Source organism: Sylvia atricapilla, chromosome 19 (genome assembly GCF_009819655.1).
Source record: "Sylvia atricapilla isolate bSylAtr1 chromosome 19, bSylAtr1.pri, whole genome shotgun sequence".
In the NCBI taxonomy this organism is placed as follows: domain Eukaryota; kingdom Metazoa; phylum Chordata; class Aves; order Passeriformes; family Sylviidae; genus Sylvia; species Sylvia atricapilla.
In genome coordinates this window covers 1,783,641-1,803,690 of record NC_089158.1, presented here as the reverse complement: position 1 = coordinate 1,803,690, position 20,050 = coordinate 1,783,641, and the positions used below count along the sequence as shown (strand labels likewise).

The 20,050-nt window shown below is 51.7% G+C and overlaps 2 protein-coding genes across 2 annotated transcripts in view; one reads left to right on the top strand and one right to left on the bottom strand.

Moving 5' to 3' along the window:
- The window catches only part of ASTN2 (astrotactin 2), a 317,145-nt gene that overhangs the window by 90,538 nt on the left and 206,557 nt on the right, over positions 1–20,050 (bottom strand). Inside the window, exon 17 of the mRNA XM_066332467.1 lies at positions 971–1,236. Within this exon, the coding sequence (XP_066188564.1) occupies positions 971–1,236 (266 nt within the window). The remainder of the gene's footprint in view (positions 1–970; positions 1,237–20,050) is intronic.
- Positions 9,112–16,752, top strand: TRIM32 (tripartite motif containing 32). The gene is made up of 2 exons (XM_066332466.1): positions 9,112–9,179; positions 11,917–16,752. The coding sequence occupies exon 2, from the start codon at positions 11,988–11,990 to the stop codon at positions 13,929–13,931; it is 1,944 nt and encodes a 647-aa protein (XP_066188563.1). The 5' UTR covers positions 9,112–9,179; positions 11,917–11,987; the 3' UTR covers positions 13,932–16,752.

Below are 20,050 nucleotides of genomic sequence, written 5' to 3'. Positions count from 1 at the left end.
CAGAAAAAGAGGTGAACTGAGGTGTGGAAGTCAGCCATGGCTTCATGCAAGGACCAAGAGGGCTCATAGATGGGACAGCAGGAACCAGATCAAGAGGTAGGCAAGGAGTGACAGTCCCCAGAGACAGTACACAGAAACTTGGGTACCGGGAGAAGCTTGAGTGCTCTTCTCCCCATGGATGTGGAAAAAGGAAGAAGCATCATTCCTGGTGGTCACACCTCCACATGCCAGGATTGCTTCCTGACCTGCAGCCCTCTGAGTCCCACCCACAGCTGCTGCACGCTGGCTCACTCCAGACATTCTAATCAAGTACAGGCTCAGTGCTAATAAGTGACTTTAAGCAGGTCTGTCATTTCTGGACCGAGACTGGGGTCAGAGGGCTGCAGAGGGGGGTGGGAGTGGCAGTGAACCAAGAAAGTGAGGACTCAGTCTCCATAGGATTAACACTGAAGCTCTTGCAGGAGCCCAGCCCCGGGGACTGGTGACCTCCAGTCTGGTTGGTCCCTCCTGGAGTAACAGTGACCTCCTGTGGCAGTGGGACTGTCCCAAGGGGATGGTTCTCCTCTCCCTCTGCACCTTGCAAAGCCATGCTGGAGCTTTGGAGGTCTTTGGCCACCCCTCAAACAGGTATGTCTGAGATCTTGGAGCCAGGAGTGAAGGACTGACCTGGTGCTTGGCACCTGACCACAGGACACATCCTGCACCCCAGCAGGGACACTGGGAATGACTGTGGCCTTGGCTGCTTATGGCATTGCCTTGAACCTGTTGAAGGCAGGGAGATGCAGGTCTGAGAGGGCTGTGGGTGCTGGACCTGCCATCTCCATCACTGACACCATCCCACAGCATTGCCCTCCACACACACACAAAAACAGCCCCTCGCTCCAGGAACCTGCAGCCACTGCGGAGGGGATCTGAGAGCGGGCTGAGCGGGGTCACAGGGGTGGGGCTGGCACCTCACAGGCTCACTCACCTCCCTGGTGTCATTGTCCTGGATGAGAGCATACAGAGGCACCACCCTGTTGATCTCCAGCAGCACCGGGGTGGGGCTGAGCTGCTCCTTGCCAGGACGCCGGCACAGGTGGCAGGTGGACGGGCAGCGCCCCTTCTCCTCGCAGTGGATCTCCACACCCGAGATTAGGTGGTCATCTGAGAGCATCTGTGCTGTCAGCAGGCCTGACAGGTACGTGATGAAGGGCATGGATTTCAGCTCCTTCTTGTTCCCGAGCTCGGTTGTTTCTGGGTTAGGGAGAGGGAAGAAACCAAACAGCATTAAACAAATCTCAGCACGGGCCTCTTCCCAAAGCCAAAGTGTGCTGCAACCAGGATAAATGCAGATGCTGAAGGTGTAGGCCAGGTAGGAGCAGGAAAAAAGCAAGGTCAAGGAGAGAAGGAGAAAAACAGGACTTTCAGGTCACTGCTTGGAAGTGTTAGCTTTTCCAGACAGGCACATCTAAACTGACAGAATTGATTGTTCTTCTCTTCTATACTCTTGTTCTTCTTTTTTCCTAACTTGCATATCCATTTTCTGTGCTCTAAAATGAGACAAAATCACCTCAGTATATCTTCCCTACCAAAGAGAAACATCCCCAAAGAGACCAGGCCAAGGACCTGAATGCCCTTTTATCCACACTCTAACACCAGCCGCCTCTAGGCCTTGTGTTCTTCAGGTCACTCTTGTGACACATTACCCACGGCACTGAAACGGATCCAAAGAGGCTGCAAAAGGACTGTGTGGAGGGATGTAGCCCCTTGGCAGCAGGGAAAAGCAGGTATGAGAACAAACTCACTGCCTGGAGAATAGATGGGGACATTACCAAAACCAAAATGCCAACACTGCTTTCAAAAAACATTCAGGCCTTTGAAACCCACTGGGAAACCACCTGGTGGTCTTAAGCACAAGACACTAAACCTGGAGAACCTTTATTTTATTCAGTGCTCATCCAAACACTTACTAAGGCCAAGGGAATGTCCTACTCGAGCAAAAGAGACGAGACTCCAATGTCTGTCCCGTACACTTCCATTTAAATTCTTTGTCTAGAGCTGGGTTGACCCAGGAAGGCCCAGCTTTTATAACCTGGTGACAGACCTACAGAAGAAAAGGCTTGCTTCATCTTATGGCTGTTGCCTCTGGTAACAAATTCCCAGTCCCGAGAAGGAGCGGAAGAGGAGCAAGGGTTGTCTCAACACACTCGGCTTGCAGTGACATGCAGCTGATCTGGCAAGGCACAAGCCATTTGGAAATACAAGTAAACAGTGTTCATTCATGACTCCCGGAGCCCTCGAGGGTAGGGACAGCCCTTCCCTGTTGTCTGGCTGTCAGGGAACACTTCTGTGCACAGGATCAAAGCTGTCATGGGGAGAACAAGAAAATTCCAAGCTACCCATGTTTTAGTGGAATAGAAGGGGAGCAATTGCTAAGATAAATTAAAACAAGGCTGTAGGGAGATGTTTCAACATCTAAGGAGACACTGGTGTACACAGACACTGGAAACAGGAGCTGGAGCTGCTTCTTGGAGAGATTATTTTCTAGAAGATCAGCTCCAGGCAACTTCAAGTCTCATAAGGGAAAACTATGAAGCCTTGAAAAACAGGGTGGCAGAGAAAGAAGGAATTTATAGGGAAAACCATGAATACTTGTGAATAAGAGTAACATCTTCTAACATCACTACTAAAGTACATGCAGAAGAGAAAGGAGACAATTACACTTCTGGGCTGCAAAGCTTCTTTACCAGAGCTGAAGCAGCTTTAGAGATCCTTCATGGAGAAGGAAGTTTTAGAGCCATGTTTTAAGGGGGGACATGAACACAGGGCTGAAAAGACAGTGAAATCAGTTATCTCATGACTGGCAACAGGATATCAAACCTTCCTTTTGAAATATTGGCTTTATAGCTAAGAATTATAGATCACTGTAATCCAACCAGCAGGAGCAACGCCACTTCAGGAGCAGCTGTGCTCAGGTGGAGCTGCACAGGGGAAGGCCCAGAGTTCTGAAAATGAGGTAAGGTAGAAAACTGTGAGCAGAACAGCTCCCCTCCCCCAACAGCCATGGGCTCAGTGACAGATTAACCACGAAGCCAGGTGATTCATGGCAGACCTGTGAGCAGAGCAGGCTTCATGGCTGAGGTGGAACTGGCTGTCTGCAGTTAATCCTCTTTAGAACAGATCCCAGCTGCACTGGGGAAAAGGATTCCTTTGCAGGCTGACAAAGATCCACGGTGTTCCCTTGTACAAGGGCTCTGGGTACAACTCCAAGGGAGGAAACTGAAACAGGACGTGGTTTAGCAGAGGGAAAGTGGCTTCATTGTCAAATTGCCAGCTCTCATCCAGACAAGCACTTAGGTGTCATCAGCACTGGACAGCAATTCCTGGGAGCTTTTGTGGGATGGGTTTGGGGTGCTTATGTACAGCCCTAACAAAATAATCCCCCTGTTGCTGCTATTGGAACCTATCTGGGAGCTCCAGCAGCACACCCTGCCTCTGAGCCAGCTCCTCCAGAGCCAGCGAGCGGTGGTGAGGAGATGCTCCTCATCTGCTTGCTCAGGTGCCTCATCCCTAGAAAGCTGGAGCTTTCCTTGCTGGACACAGTACTTCCCTCTCATCCCACCCACATCCCCCACCCACCACTCAGGACATGTCACAGAGGGGGCTGTAGGATCAGAGAAGTATTTTCCCTGCAAAACGTATCCCTGCATTCCTGCACCTGCCACTGCAACTAGAGCCTGGGAAGATGGGGTTGGGGTCCCTCAATTTCCCCCTGCCCTACATCTGACATGAGTTTTGGTTATCCCTTCAGCTCCCTGCAGGCAAGGAGAGGGCTCAACAGTGAATTGGAGAAGCCACACAAATTCCTGTAGGCTCAGCCTGGCTTTTATTACCTATATAGAACAGGATAACCTCCCAGGACACACCTGCACTCTGCTTCACTCCTGGGGAAGGGCTTTGCAGGTGACTGCTGCCAGGAAGCTCCCAAGGTCCTTTCTGGGAAGGGGAGGAGACTCAGCCGCAGCAGCAAGGATACAGGGATCCCTTATCAGCCTCTGAATCTGAACATGCTGTCACTAACACTGCTGGCAACTCAGCTGAACCCTGGCAACATCTGTGTGGGAGCAAACAGCCTTGGATGCAGTTAGATACATTATGGCAACTTGTGGGAGTTATTAGTTTGTTTGTCTGAAATATGGATTTAAACAAAAACCAAAAAAACACCACCACCACAAAACCAATAAAATAACAGCCTCGTGCCAGGCATCAGGCCTTGTGTGAGAAAGGGAGAATGGGCAGCACAGGGTGTGCAGAGGTCCCGTTTGCCTGCTGGGGTGCCTGGCTACGTTTCTGGGCTCCACCAGGATTTTACAATCCCACAGCACGAGGTGTGTGCCTGCACAAAGGGGTCCCTGCTCGGGATGCAGCAGTTGATGTGGGAAAATGCTTCCAGCATTACCAGCAGCACCTCCTGGTGCCTGGACATGAGGGAGCAGGGTAACACCACTACTACAACAAAAACAACAGCATAATGCTTAATTTGTGCTGTTGGAATGCTGTCCTGTGTTGAGAGCTCCCAGGGGAAAATGAGTTTCCTAGTGGCCCAGCATTTCATACAACACCTCTTCCAAAAAATCCCCAAGTCATCCCAAAACTGGGCATCATTCCACTTGCCACAAGAATGCAGCCATATCAGGGGTAGGATGTGATATCTCCTGGAGAGCAGAACTGCTTGGAACAAGGACAGGAGAAGGCTCTCCAGCTGGAGTTGTAGAGGGAACAGTGGGAACAGACCCAAGCAGGGATTCCTACAGGCTCAGCAGGTTAACCCCACCAACACCAACAGGCTGCTCAGCTGGGCTTGATTTAGAACCTGGGATTTGCATTTTATGCAAGGAAGAAGGAATTCTGGTCCACCTTCCCCATACACCACTCTTCACTGGACAGATCTAGAGCCACCAAAGGAGGACAGTGGGGACTTGTGGTGAGGACACATCCACTGACACCAGCTCCCTGCTTATCACCTGGTGGAATAATACCATTTTGGCTGGAAAATCCATCCAGAGGGAGTTAGAAAGGAAATCAATAGACATGTTTCCTAGGAATTTCTCCAGCACCGAGATATTGTCAGAGCAGTGGCCACCAGGTCTGTGAAGAACCTGGACAGATTTAATGCAGCCCACTGTTAGTGATGGGCAAACACTGCTGGGGCTGCCAGGAGGGCGTGGGCACAGTGTCCAGGGGAGTCAGTCTGCCACATCCACCCATGTGTGCAGGAAGGATACGACAGGATAAGAGGGAATGGCTGGCAGAGAACAGGGTTAGATGTGTCATTAGGAAGAAATTCTTTGCTGTGAGGGTGGGCAGGGCTGGCACAGGGTGCCCAGAGCAGCTGTGGCTGCCCCTGTATCCCTGGCAGTGCCCAAGGCCAGGCTGGACAGGGCTTGGAGCCGCCTGGGACAGTGGGAGGTTTTCTGCTCATTGCAGGGGCTGGAACTAGATGGGCTTTAAGGTCCCTTCCAAGCCAAACCATTCTGTGATTCCAGCCCTGGCTGAGGGAGTAACACCACCCCAACTAAAGCACCAACACTCCAGCCCCAGAGTTCAGCATGGCTTGGGACAAGGGATTACTCCCGAGGAATTGCTATGCGACTTTTGGGACACCCGGCATGAACGCCCCGTGGGAATGCCATTCCCTAGGCGAAGGCGTGTGCTCGGCGTGCCCGGGGGCTCAGCACGGGCACTGCGGGGGTGGCCCGGACCCGCCCCGCGGCGGCCCTTCGCTCCGCGGGGCCCTGCTGCCCTCTCGTGGCACCGCGGCGGGACGGCGCCGGGACCCCGGCACACGGCACGGCATCCCGGGACGGGACACGGCATCCCGGGACGGGACACGGCATCCTGGGACAAGGTACACCATCCCGGGACGGGACACGGCATCCCGGGACGGGACACGGCATCTCGGGACAGGGTACATCATCCCGGGACGGGACACGGCATCCCGGGACGGGACACGGCATCCCGGGACAGGGTACATCATCCCGGGACGGGACACGGCATCCCGGGACAGGATACACCATCCCGGCATGGGGTACATCATCCCGGGACAAGGTACACCATCCCGGCGTGGGGTACATCATCCCGGGATGCGGCACATCATCCCGGGATGCGGCACATCATCCCAGGACGCGGCACATCATCCCGGGATGCGGTACATCATCCCAGGACGCGGCACATCATCCCGGGATGCGGCACATCCCGCCGCCCTCGCCCCGCGGCCCCACCCCACAACCCGCGGGGTCTCATCCTCCCGTCCTCACCCAGCCTCGGGGAGCGGAGAGCGGCACAGCAAATGTGTAACAACCCCTGAGTGTCGGTGCTTGATAAACGCCCGAGCGGGAGGCTCCGTGGTCCATTTTCATCTCTTGTTTATAGAATGTGAAGGGGCTGGAATGGACCTTAAAGATCATCCCGTTCGAGCCCCGTGCCATTGGCAGCGATGTCTGCCATTAGAGCAGGTTGCTCCAAGCCCCATCCAGCCTGGCTTTGAGCAGGTCCAGGGATGGAGCAGCCACAACCTTCCTGGGCAACCTGTGCCAGGCCCTCGCCACCCTCACAGTGAAAAAATCCTTCTCAATATCTAATCTAAATTTCCCCGTTTCAATTTGTACAAACTCCTTGTCTTGTCACCTCAGTTCCTGACAAAGAGGATCTTTATGTCCACTCTGCCCCTCTTCACACCCCCTCTCCCGGATGACGCCGTGCCCACTGCTCCCAGCTGATTAATAAAACTCAATTAAACACAGTCCTAACACCAAGGTGTGAACAGCGAGCTGCCCCACCGTGCTTGTGACTGATGGCACCTGTGAGCCCCGGCCTGTCACAGCCCCCCTGCCCTGGGGATGATCCCAAAGGGGACAGCACAGAGAATCTGAGGCAGTGCAAATCTGCTGCCTGCATGTTGGACAGGCAGGATCTCACCTCAGCTTCAGATGAGGCATTTACACACTTGAAAGCCCGAGGTATTAACAAAACAACACAAAAAAAAAACAAACAAAAAACCCTCTAAGAGATCTCTGATAACCCTCTATAACAGAGGATTTTGGAAGTATCTCCTGCAACATAGCTTTGGCAAAGGAACTGGCTCTGCAGATCCTGAGCCCCAAGAGTCCCCCCAGTGCCTGCCCTGCATCCCAGGAAGAGCACCCAGAGCTCTGCCCTGCTTATCCAACCCCTGGCAGCATCTCAGGGCTTGTTCTCCTGCCCCCAAAACACTTTAGTCCCACAAGGGTGGCTCCATGACCCCCCAGATCCCTCCCATGGCAGCTGGCTCCTTCTCTGCTCCAACACAGCCACATGCCCCTTCCCCATGGGATGGCTGAGACCTTCCCAACCCTGCCAGCTGGATCTCTTGCTACCAGCATGGGGCAGCCCCCTGGGACACGCCACCTTGTCCATGGGTCAGGGTGACCAGGATCCCAGGCTGGACAACCTTCCCATCCTTCTTTGTCATGTAGGGTCACCATCCTCACACATGATGGGTAACATCATCAGTTCATCATTGTCACCTCTAATTAAATCCAGAGAGTCCTTTGTTTTCTCCCCAGGATGCACTGAAAGATGATTTCCTATTTCTACCATTGTTTTCTCCTCACACTGCTCATTTTCAGGTGTGGGTGGCCTCACAAGATCTGCCAGACCACCCTGGTTTCAATGTTTACAACCATTTTTCTTCTCCATGTATCAGGGACTGAAAAACCATTTCCCTGGTGAGGCCAGGAACGGGGAGTGAACCCTGTGTCCCCTCCCTGGACACAGCAACACCCCCAGGGAGCCACTGGGGCTTCAAACAGGGGACTGGAATCTCACTTGTTTTCTTCTGCAACCCCGGCCAGGCATTGCATCTGCTCTTGCTGCCTCTAAATGCATCCACTGCCCACACTGCTGATCCCTGCTGCTCCAGGGATCTAGATCCCTCCCAAATGAGCTGTTCTTTTCTAAACAAAGTGGAAAAACCATCAAGAGCAGAAGGTGGCCAGACTTGCTGCATTATGCAAGTGCTTCCTTTAGTGCAGGTCAGCTGCAGCTGGAGCAGGTGAGCAGTGGAAAAGCGCTGCAGGCAGAGAGGCCACATGGAGGGACTCTGGAAATGGTTAAACTGAGGACATGCCTCTTCCCCAAGGAGTGAATTCCTTCGAGCCCGAGCCCGGGGCTGGCCACGAGATGCTGCCTGTGGCACCAGTGGTGTGTGAAGGACACAGTTCCCTTGGCTTGCCCTTGCTCCCAGAGGAAGCCCCAAGCCCTGCCGTGCCTCAGTTTGCTGTGCAGCCCCACAGGGTGACAGCAGAGCCGGGCTCTCTGCCATCTCTAATAGGTTCGTAACATCTGAGCAAAAATGGGGCTGGAATGGGGTCAGCACTCCTGATGGTGATACTGGCTTCAGGAAACACAGGGCAGAGCCCAGCCATGGGCCAGTGGCCAAATCCCTGCCTCTGGCTACCAGTGCCAGGCTCACAGCAGTGAGCAGTGTCTGCTCACAGCTGCAGCTGTTCCCAAAAATAGTCCTTTTTGTCCTGGAGTCCACAGCCTGCTCCAGGGCACAGTACGAAAGGAGAAACACACGTTTTCAGTAGGTGATGCAAAACCCCATCAAACACTCAGGAACCTGCTGGGGGAAGGGAAGAGGAAAGAAAAAGGGAAAAGGGGAAGGGGAAAGGGGAAGAGAATGTGGATGGAAAAAGGGAAAGGGAAGGAAAATGAGAAGGGAATGCAAGGCAAGCAAAGGCAAGGGAAATGAACAAGGCAAAGAAAGGAAAACAGTAGAGAATGGAGAAGGGAATGGAATGTGGAAAGGGAAGGTGAAGGGGAAAGGGAAGGTGAAGGAGAAGGGGAAGGGTTTAATCCCGCAGCAGCACTGGCTGATCAGGGAAAAAGGCAGTGAAAACTGCAAATACGTTCCTGCTTCCCCTTTGTTACTTTCAGCCTTTCCTTTCACAAGGAGTCGCAGCACAGGCCCGGCACACCGAGGTCCATCCCGCGGCCCCTCGGCCACAGCCCGGCCGTGCCGGTGTCGCGGTCCCCGCGCTGTGCCCCATCTACCGCCGGCCCGGACTACATCTCCCGGCAGCCCCCGCGGGCCGCCCACGTGACGCGCGGCGCGCGGTGCACGCCGGGAGCGGCGCGGCCCGGAGCGGCGGCAGGTGAGGAGCGCGCGCGCGGGGCCGCGGCGGCGGCGCCCCCTGCAGGGCGGGGCGGGCACGGCGGGACCCCGGGCGGGCGGCGGGATGGACGGGACGGGACCGAGGGAGCGGGAGGGAACCGCGCGGAGAGGACGGACTGGCGTGGAGAGGATGGAAGGGAGCGAGCGGGCCGCGCCCTGCGGGGTGTGCGCTCGCCGCCGCGCGGAGCGGTAGCAGCGAGGGGTCCGCCCGGCCTGGTCCCCGCGGTGGCGGCGCGGCGGCCGAGGCAGAGCGGGCTCGTACCGGGCCCCGCCCGCCCCGCTGCCACTGAGGCTCGGTGCCGCCGGCCGGGGGGCAGTGCCGTGCTTTGTGCGGACACGGTGCTCACACACGGCACGGGGCACTCCGCGGCCGCCCCAGCCCGGCCCCGGGCTCGGAGCAGCCCGGCCTGGCGGGACGTGTCCCCTGCCCGTGGCACGGCGTGGAATTAGGGCAGCGTTAAGGTCCTTCCGACCCAACCCCTTGGGTTTCTCAGTGAAACACCCCCCAAACCCAGGGGATGTCCTGCTGGTTTTGTTGTTGTGGCAGCTCCTGTCAGCGGCCCTTATTCTGCAGCATTACCCCGTTATTTCCCCTCGTTAATGACACGAGCTCTGAATTACAAGTGAAGCCGGTGTTCTCACCGCAGACACTCACTAAAAGCTACTGGGTGACAAGAGAAACCACGGCAGGAAATTTCTTTTCAATGTAAGGAAACCAAACGCGCATAATTCACGGTTTTATGGCTTGATCCTCAGCTGAGGCTTTCTGTAATACCCTGCTCTGCGTCAGAGGAACTGCCCCGGGAGGGACCGACACGCAAGAACAACCCGCTGTTAAGGAAACTTCCATGGAGGCACAGCCAAGTGTGAGAGGGAGATAAAACGAAAAAATACCGTCCTATTACTGAGGGCATGCTGACATTCCCATAAAGAGGGTTATATATAAAAAGAATATCATACAAATCAGCTCTCTAAAAGCCCAACCTGACTTAAAATCCCATCCACTGTCGTTCTTTAATGAAATTACTTGTTTTAAAGGTGTCTTTTCATGTAACTCTCAGTACTTGGTGCCTGTGCTGCTCCCGCATCTTTCCCTAAGCAAGTCTTTTGACGTGTTACCAAGGAAAGTAAGAATAATGAACCTGGTATCCTGTGTTTCATTTTTAAAAATCATTTTAAATCACAGGTTTTTCCTCCCTCAGAGGAAGGTTTCTGTTCTCCATGGCAGTGCCCAGGTTTCTGCTTCCACAGGGCCAGGGCTGTGATACTCAACCTGCCACTGTCGAGCTGATCCCAGCGTGGTGCCTGGAGATTCTGCCACAACTGAATACCTTCCTGAAATGTTGAGCTTTAAAGGACTCTGAACTGCAGCTGACAAATTAAAATTAGGGGGCTTTTTTTTTTCTTTTCTATATGAGCATAAAGAACTTTTCTTCCTTGCAGTTGTTTTCTCTGCACAGGAACACACAGCAAACTGAAATACACAGCCTCTTTCCCAAAGAGGAAGGAGGCAGACCCAGCAGGGAAGTGAGAATGCTGTGTGCATGCAGCCATTTCTCAGAGAGAGCTGTGGTTCACATCCCTCTGCCACTCTCTCTTCATTTCAAAGACTAACTAGTTCCTTCTCCTCCTCTTCCCTAGAAGAAAGGTTTTCTTCCCTATTTTTTAGTGGCTAAGCAGTACAATAGCAAAGGATTTGAAACCCAGTCTAGTGAATAATAACTTAATGATGTGAGCCCTGTTCTGTTCCTTTTGAATGGATGGCTGCTTTGGCAGGAGAGCTGCTGGGATCTGCTCCCTGCTGGGAGGGATGTGAGGGTGGAGAAACCTGGATTGAAGCTGAACAGCAGCCAGAGTGGTGTAAAACTGAACCGGGGACGAGAACGAGGTCAACGCTGCGAGATTGTGAAACGAGGAGAAATTAAATGCAGTTAAAGCTGAGTTCAGGAGCTAATAGTGAACACCAGGAGTATGTTTGGAGTTGTCTGTTAACTCCATTATTGCTAATACCTGCCTGAGCTGCGTTTAATTGGCATGAAGCGTGCTGCAGCATGGCAGAGGTTACTGAGCTGCACTGGCATCAAACCTTCTCTGTGTGTTTTCAGCGTGCACAGTCACCCCCAGAAGCAGTGGAAACTGACAGAGCATTCCTGCTACTTTCACTTCCTGGCAAATGTATGAAACCTTGAAAATGTGTTTTGGCTCTCTAGCAAAGCAGAGTGAACCAAGCACATTTATTTTGTTGATATCTGATGTCACATCTGAATGCAGGTCTCCAGAGGTGATCTATTAATGTCCTAAAGCATCACACCATCTGGTTCTTCCTTTGATGCACAGCGTTTTGAATGCCTGGTTTAATCTCCCTGGGTTTCAGTAAATTATGTAAACTCAGAGGCTTGGCAGCAGGAGATGGGCACCATGAGGAGATGATTCAGTCATCAATATCTACTGGGCTTCCGTATTGGTGCCATTACACTTTTTTCAGTGCTACTTTACAAATTTTGGAAGTGAATAATTCATCGCACTGGGAGCTGCAAGTTAGTTTTGAAATTTGCCCACCCTGAGATTAGCTATGACTAATCCATCCTTCCCAGCATGGAAAAGCTAACTGGGTTTCTTTTTCTGCAGGGTTAGGCGATAAGTCAGAAATAAATTGCATGTATACATAACTGCTGGTGGTGACATAAATCACATTTCCCTTTTTTCTTCCTGGACAGAATCGGAGCACCTTGGAATAGATGTGAGCACCAGGCACTGTGTGTGCTGGATAAAGCTGCCTGGGAGCACCATGGCTGCCGCCCCTTATCTCAACTCGGACGCGCTGCGAGAGGTCCTGGAGTGCCCCATCTGCATGGAGTCCTTCACCGAGGAGCACCTGAGGCCCAAACTCCTGCACTGTGGGCACACCATCTGCAAGCAGTGCCTGGAGAAGCTCCTGGCCAACAGCATCAACGGGATCCGGTGCCCCTTCTGCAGCAAGATCACGCGGATCACCAGCCTGGCCCAGCTCACTGACAACCTCACCGTGCTCAAGATCATCGACACGGCCGGCCTGGGGGAAGTGGTGGGACTTCTCATGTGCAAGGTCTGCGGGAGGAGGCTGCCAAGACACTTTTGCAAGAGCTGTAACTTGCTTCTGTGTGAGCCCTGCAAGGAGGCTTCGCACATGCCCCCAGGACACAGAGTCATTGCTATCAAAGAGGCTGCTGAGGAGCGTAGGAGGGAATTTGGGACGAGGCTTGCCAGGCTTCGGGAGCTCATGGGTGATCTTCAGAAAAGGAAAGCTGCTCTGGAGGATGTTTCAAGAGACCTGCAATCCAGATACAAAGCGGTGCTGCAGGAGTACAGCAAAGAGGAGCGCAAGATCCAGGAAGAACTGGCCAGGTCACGCAAGTTCTTCACTACCTCGTTGTCTGAAGTGGAGAAGATAAATAACCAGGTGATGGAGGAACAAGCTTACCTGCTGAACTTAGCAGAAGTGCAGATAATGTCTCGCTGTGACTATTTCCTTGCCAAAATAAAGCAGGGGGATATAGCTCTCCTGGAGGAGGCAGCGGATGAGGAAGAACCAGAACTGACAAACAGTCTCCCGAGGGAGCTGACTCTGCAAGAGGTGGAACTCCTTAAGGTGAGCCATGTGGGACCACTGCAGATCGGGCAGGTGGTGAAGAAACCCCGGACCGTTAACGTGGAGGAATCGCTCATGGAGCACGCAGCATCCTCCTTCGTGCCATTTCGGGAGCCTGACTTGGTGCAAGAGGAGCCCAGCTGTACCCCCCATTCCTCGCCAGCCAAGCCAAGGATGCCTGAAGCAGCCATGAGCATCCAGCAGTGTTCCTTCATCAAGAGGATGGGCTCCAAGGGCAGCCTGCCAGGGATGTTCAACCTCCCCGTCAGCCTGCACGTCACCAGCCAAGGCGAGGTGCTCGTGGCGGACCGGGGCAACTTCCGAATCCAGGTTTTTACCCGCAAGGGCTTCCTGAAGGAGATCCGCCGGAGCCCCAGCGGCATCGACAGCTTCGTGCTGAGTTTCCTTGGGGCAGACTTGCCCAACCTGACCCCCCTTTCTGTCACCATGAACTGCCACGGGCTGATCGGTGTGACAGACAGCTACGACAACTCGGTCAAGGTGTACACCATGGACGGCCATTGCGTGGCGTGTCACCGCAGCCAGCTCAGCAAGCCCTGGGGCATCGCCGCGCTGCCCTCGGGACAGTTCGTCGTCACCGACGTGGAAGGGGGCAAGCTCTGGTGCTTCACCGTGGACCGTGGCGTGGGCGTAGTGAAGTACAGCTGCCTGTGCAGCGCCGTGCGCCCCAAGTTTGTCACCTGCGACGCCGAAGGGACCATTTACTTCACTCAGGGGCTGGGGCTCAACCTGGAGAACCGGCAGTACGAGCACCACTTGGAAGGAGGCTTCTCCATCGGCTCCGTCGGCCCAGATGGGCAGCTGGGACGCCAGATCAGTCATTTCTTCTCCGAGAATGAGGATTTCAGGTGCATTGCTGGGATGTGCGTTGATTCCAGGGGAGACCTGATCGTTGCTGACAGCAGTCGTAAGGAAATTCTGCATTTTCCTAAAGGAGGCGGCTACAACATCTTAATCCGGGAGGGACTCACCTGCCCGGTGGGCATTGCCATTACTCCCAAAGGGCAGCTGTTGGTGCTGGACTGTTGGGATCATTGCATTAAGATCTACAGTTACCACCTGAGAAGATATTCCACCCCCTAAAGGCTTGTTTGCAAGCAAAGCCTGTCTTGGCAGTGGAGATTCTTGCAGCCTCCTTGCGATCCGACGGGAGCCAGTGTCAAGCCTTCGGGAAGATTGTGCCATAACTGAAGGGGATTTGGCATAGAGGTCATCATGTTCTGTGTTTAGAAACAAAGTAGCTTTTGTGGTGGTGGTGATGGTGGTCTGCTTTTTCTTCTTCGTTTTTATATAAAATCCATACAAATAAGAACAAGCGCCATGGAAAGGATCCATCCTTTGCAGTCTTGGTTCTTGTGACTGGTCACTTCATAAACCCCTTCACCTCCTTATGCCACATCTTGTACACTTCCAGCTTCAACCATTGTGTCTTTCTTTGTGCCATAAACACTTACTGACTGCTCTAAATCGCCTTCCCTTAGAGAACTAGCAGAGGCAATCCTGTGGTACTTGCAAGGAACTGGGTAGCAGTTGTCTGGGCAACTCCTAGAGAGAGCAATTTGTGCTTGCAGCACTGCATAAAACGAAATGGCCTCTTCAACTGCACAGAGATGAAGCTTTGCTTCCACCCTGACGAGGCAGGGTTGTCTCTCCCATTTTTCTGGTGTTCAGGAGATTGCCCTGTCGTGCCATTTGTGAATTGTGTCTGTTCCATGTGAAGTGAGTACTGTGCAATCGTGGGAGACCGAGCTGAGCCAGAAATTTGCCCTCTTTATTTCTGAGTTGTAAGAAGACGGGTTTTATTACTAAGCAGAGTTTTGCTAGATAGAATGGGATAAAAAGGGAGGGGACTGGAGGAAGAAAAATAAAGAGGGGAAACCTAGGGTTGCTATTTACTGTTGTTTTATTATTAAATGTATCCTAGAAAACTGTCTTTGGAAGGCCTATCTGGTATCTAAAACTTCCTGGGGAAGGGGGGAAGAGCTGGGGGAATAAGACTGGGAGACTGTAGGAAATGAGATTAAATGCAATGTATTGTATGTTCTCCTGCACTTCGCTACTCTGCATTCCAGAGCACTGCATTTAGCAACAAGTTTCCACTCATCTGCACCTCGTCTGTGCAAGTTACTCACTTCTGAGATAAGGATGGGCAGGGGAGACTATTTAATTTCTGTTTTTTTAAGACTTGGAAGCACATCCATTGGTGCACTGCCTTTTTTTCCCTTGCACAGCAAAACACTACATTCCTCAGATTTTTTTTTCTTTTTTATAATTCTCTTTACCACGACACCAGCAGGCACCAGAGCTGCTGCTCATCAAGGCTTTGGGCCAAATGAAGCACAAAACTGCAGCTGTGTGAACCAAGGCCCCCACAGTGCTGCTCTCCTGGCTGATAAATGTGTTCCTCAGTGTGGTGCTGCTCGCCCAGAATAGTTTATTGAAGGAAAGATGCATTTAAATAGGGCACAGTGGTAGCATGTTAATCTGCCACAGATAATAGTTACACTGCAGTGCATTTATTTGTTGCCATCAACAACGTAGTTGCAAATTTGGGGCCACGACAGACAATATAAAAGCTGATTTTATGGTGGCTGCCATGCTCCAGCAAATTGTTTGCTACTTGTCCTACAACGCTTGCAACAGGTGATTTTTTTTTTTAAGCCCATATACTTTTCCCTGCTGAAACAGCAAAGAGAAAGGGGTTGGTGAGTGGCTGCTGCTCTAGCTGGATGCTTGGCAGTTAAAGGGATTGCAGAAAAAGCGCTGGAAGCAGATTTTGGTGGGATTTGGGGTTTTTTTCCCTCTCTTTGTTGTGCTCAGCCAATGCTGAAGGAGTGAGCACGCAAGCACAGCTGTGTGATGGAGCTTCCATCAGGGCAAATTCCAATTTCTCCTGCTATAATATGCTGGAAAAAGCTTGTGGAGAAGGGAGCTAAGACATGAGGTGGTTGGTGGTGCTGAAGGGACTCAGCTCCCCTGAGCTGCTCTGTGTGTTTGTCAAGGCTGCAGCTTTTACATCACTATTCACATTCTCTGCTGCTCTGGGTGGGATGGGGCAGTGCCCAAGGCATATGACAGCAATTTGAGGAGCCTTCCTCATCTTAATGTGTGTTTTGGGGAGGTGATGGTGATTACTGGGCTGTGCTGCAGTTCATGACATTGTAACTGAAGGCATTTTTCCAATTTTATGACAATGGCAGTTCCTCTCCTGGTTTCTTTTAAACATTTCTCCTGCTTCCAAGAACTGCTTCGCACAGGAGGCTACCATGGACCTGAATAATTAAAGCAATATTATCTATGATAATATGTACCTCTGTAATTTTCTGTTCCCATGGATTTTTTTTTTTTTTTTGCAATAGACAGCACAACTACTAGCAATAACATTTCCTGGAGTGCTTGAAAAAAATAAAAAAGGAAAAAATTAAAAGCTGTTTCAGTAAACTGAGCAGTTAGTTACTCCAGCCTGTTCCTGGTTACAGAGTTCAAACAAAGTGTCTGTCATCTGTTTCTCACTCAGAGAATTAAGAAAAATAACACCACCCTGTGAAGCACTGGTGGGCCAGGACACTGCAGTCAGCGCCTGGGGCTCTGTCTTGCCTGCAACTCTTCCAGTCTGGGCTTTCAGGGAGAAAAGGGAAAAAGAAAAACCTGCTGTCCCTCACCCAGGGTCTGCACATCCCCTGATGGAACTCGACTGTGAGATGATTTTACAGAGCTCCTCCTGCTGCGGTGCTCCCACACAGTGTCATGATCATCTGCCAAACGAGGTGAAATGGAGTAATTAAGGATTATGTTGAAATAGTTTGGCTCCTGCTCTGTATCTGGAGGAAGAGCTTGTCTGGTCATACGTATGTGTTTGGTTTTTAAAGATTGTGTAATAAAGGAAAAATTGATCCAATTAAAAGTGCATTGCAAACGGCTCATTTTCTTATTAAAACACTTAATCTTCTCCCCTCGGTGGCAGATTGGATTTTACAGCCAGTGGGGATTAGAGTGGAGCACAGTGACTGCGAGACCCTTTTTATGTGTCAGGTTGCCGAGGATAAATCTGATCTTGGCAGGCTCGTGGAACTTTTCCTGACACTTCTCTACCCACCTTATAAACAAATCCTGTGGTTTTGTATTAACTGACACTGCCTCAAGGGCAATACCTTCCTTGGCACCTGATGTTTCAGAAGTCTGATCTGAGTTCACTGGCTCCGGGAGCTCAACAGGACGTGGGAGCCTGGCTGAAAACTCCATCCCCTGTGTCCCTGGCTCATCCATGGTCTGCCAATGGGGAGCTGTGGTGCAGCCAGGTGACTGGACACATCAGGAGCCATGGGCTCACCTAGAAGACCTCAGATTTTGGTGCATTTACACTGTGAGAGTATAAAACACCTGGGTTTCCTCTCTAGTCCCCCTCCTTGGAGGCATCAGCTCGGGCTGTTCTTCTGATGTTGCACCATGATTAAATTATTTTTAGACCAAAAGTCTGCCGTGGGAGCTGAGCTGGTGAGGAAACCTGGTGTGACTGAGTGTGGGTGTGTAGCTGGGAAGGTGCCTTGACCCCAGCATGGGTGGTAGCAGAGGGGCTCCTGGATGGTCAGCAGGGACATTCCCTCAGTACATACACCCACAGCACCTGCAGGTTCTCCCCTTGTCCAGTCACCTGGCTGATGTGGGTGAAGGATTTCATCACTTGGGCTCAGCTCAGCTCTTTAAACAGGTTTGGCTTTCTGGTTTATCAAACATTATTCAACCCTTGCAGAGCAGCTGCCGTGTGGTGCTGTTAGACCTACCCTGTGTCTTTATCACAAGTTTTGATTTCTTAGGGTAGAACAACTGAGCCATGGATATTGTTCTGGGCAAAACCAGGAGCCAGGGAATGAAGGGATGAGCAGGAGAGCCTGTTCCTCATCAAAGGGGGTAGAGCTACAAAAGTAAAAATAAAGCCAGATGCTTTCAGTTGTTCCTATTGTATAGCTTAAGTGATTTTTCTGGGTCATTACTCAATGTGAGGATTTAAAGTTATTTCATTTTGCACAACTAATTACTCCACTTGCCTGGCAATTCTGGATTACAATGAGCAGTGCATAAGGTCATTTAGCAGACTTACTCACAGCACATGTTTTAGTATAAACTAAATTTCATGGCAACCAGCTAGATTGTTTTTACCTCCTCCGAACAAAATGTTGAAATCTGAGGGTTTGTAATAATGACATAAACCAAGTAATGGAGAGTGTTAAAAGAGTGTTTAAAAGGTAATAGAGTAGTTGTACATAGGGACAGATCTCAAAACCAGGGAAATTCTGTGTTCTACTTCTGACCAAGCACATATAAGGGAAACCCATTATGTCCTTTAACAGCTGAAAAAGTAGCTTTACAGCTTTCTTAATGCACCTGATTGCATCTAGGAAAGAAAAACTAAAGGTTCCTGTGGACTAGTTCAATCTTAATTGTGTAAATGGCAGTATCAGACCTGACAGAAGACAAATAGAGCCTTGAAAGGACAGGAGACAGCCACAGGCCTCACTCAAGAGAAATATGGACTGCTATTTTAGCACAGCTCCAGCCTCTATCCTTAATTTTATGAAGGATATTTATGAATATCTCCTGTCAAAACTGCTAAGTTCACAAGAAAGCTGCCACCTCTTACAGATAAATGCAGTTCATGGAGTGTGGTCTGAGGGAAGAGAAACAAGTCCTGGGGAAGGCAGGGAGAAGAAAGGCTTAGGGAATGTGACAGGACCTGCCTTAACACAGCCCCTCCATGGACCATTCCCATAATTATCAATTACTGAGAGGGAACATGAACAACTTTCCCATCTGCAGCAGCCACAGGCTGAGCTTGCTGAGCACTCAAGGTGGCCAGGGAACCTCAGCCAAGGAAACTCTATCTAGAGATCACAGGAAATGCAAGAAAAACAAACATTTCCCTCACTGCAGACCTGAAGTAACCTCCCAGCTGGGCAGTGAAACCCTCTGGATCTCCCCCAGCCAGGCACACACATCCTGAGCCCATCAGCATCCCTTCCTGCTTCCCAGCTGGGCTTCTCCAGTGGCAGTAAGCAAGCTGGAACAGCTCTTGCAGAAATCTCAGATTTTGCACTCAGAGCAGCTCTTCCCCTTCCCTAAGCAAGCTCTCCTCCTCCTCTCCAGCCAGAACGAGGAACCACAGAGCAACCAGCTCTCTGATGAACTTTTATCAGTGAATGGAGTGATTCCCAGCAGGGGGATTTGCTGGATGGAGGGATCACTCTCTGAGCGGGGGTGACTCCCAGCTTCCACCTCCAGGTTTATTATTATTATTATGGTGTGGTGAGGAATAGCCCATTTGGGTCAGCTGTCCTGGCTGTGTCATCTCCCAACACCTCATCCATCCCACTCTAGTGACTGTGGGGATAGAACAGAGAAAAAGAGGAAGGGTGGATGCCACGGAGGCACTGCTCAGCAGCAGCCAGCAGTGTTATCCAGCCAGTTATCCGCACTGGTTTCTCCAGAAATCCACAGCACCACTGTGACAAAGCTGGCTCCCTCCATCCTGCCAGGCCCTGCACATTCTTACACACAGCAGGAGCTGGCTGGGGACATCGTGTTTGTCCCAGCTGCCAAATGAAGGTCCTCACACAACTGCTACCAACTTAATGAGGCGCCGTCAGCGTTAAATGCTGGCTCTGCCGGGGAGGAGAAGCGATGCGGGCTCCCATGGCACAGATCAATGCCTGGGTCGATCTCAAGGTCCCTGCTTGGAGGCCACTCAACGTGTTAAAAGTATTGCTTGGCTGCACAGAGCCAGAGCAAGCAGCCCAAAAAAATGGGTTTTTAATCACTCTGCATGAAGTAAAATTGGAGTTTGCTTTGGTGTGCTCATGGAGTGAGGCTGTTCCTGTGAGGGAGCCTGGGGGATGCTCCCATGCCTGCCCAAAGGAGCACAGTGCTCCATGTGCCACAGCCATGCCACCGTGCCTGTCTGCCTCTCTCTTGCAGGATTCACTTCTACAAATCCTCAGGAACAAGGGCAGGCTGCTCTGTCACCTCATTTCCCCCCACATTCTCCTCATCCACCTGCAGGAGGATGAAGGGAACACTTGTCACTCCTCCAGGCAGAGCAGGCTCTGTGCTGTCCCTGGCCAGAGGCGGATCCCTCTCCCTGCCTTGGCAGAAGGGAGAGCTCTGCAGATGCTGACCCACATCACAGTTCTGTGACAGCGCTGGGGTGG

Bases quoted from the DNA above. Each gene is read 5' to 3' on its own strand.
- TRIM32 (XM_066332466.1), top strand. From the start codon at position 11,988: ATGGCTGCCGCCCCTTATCTCAACTCGGACGCGCTGCGAGAGGTCCTG.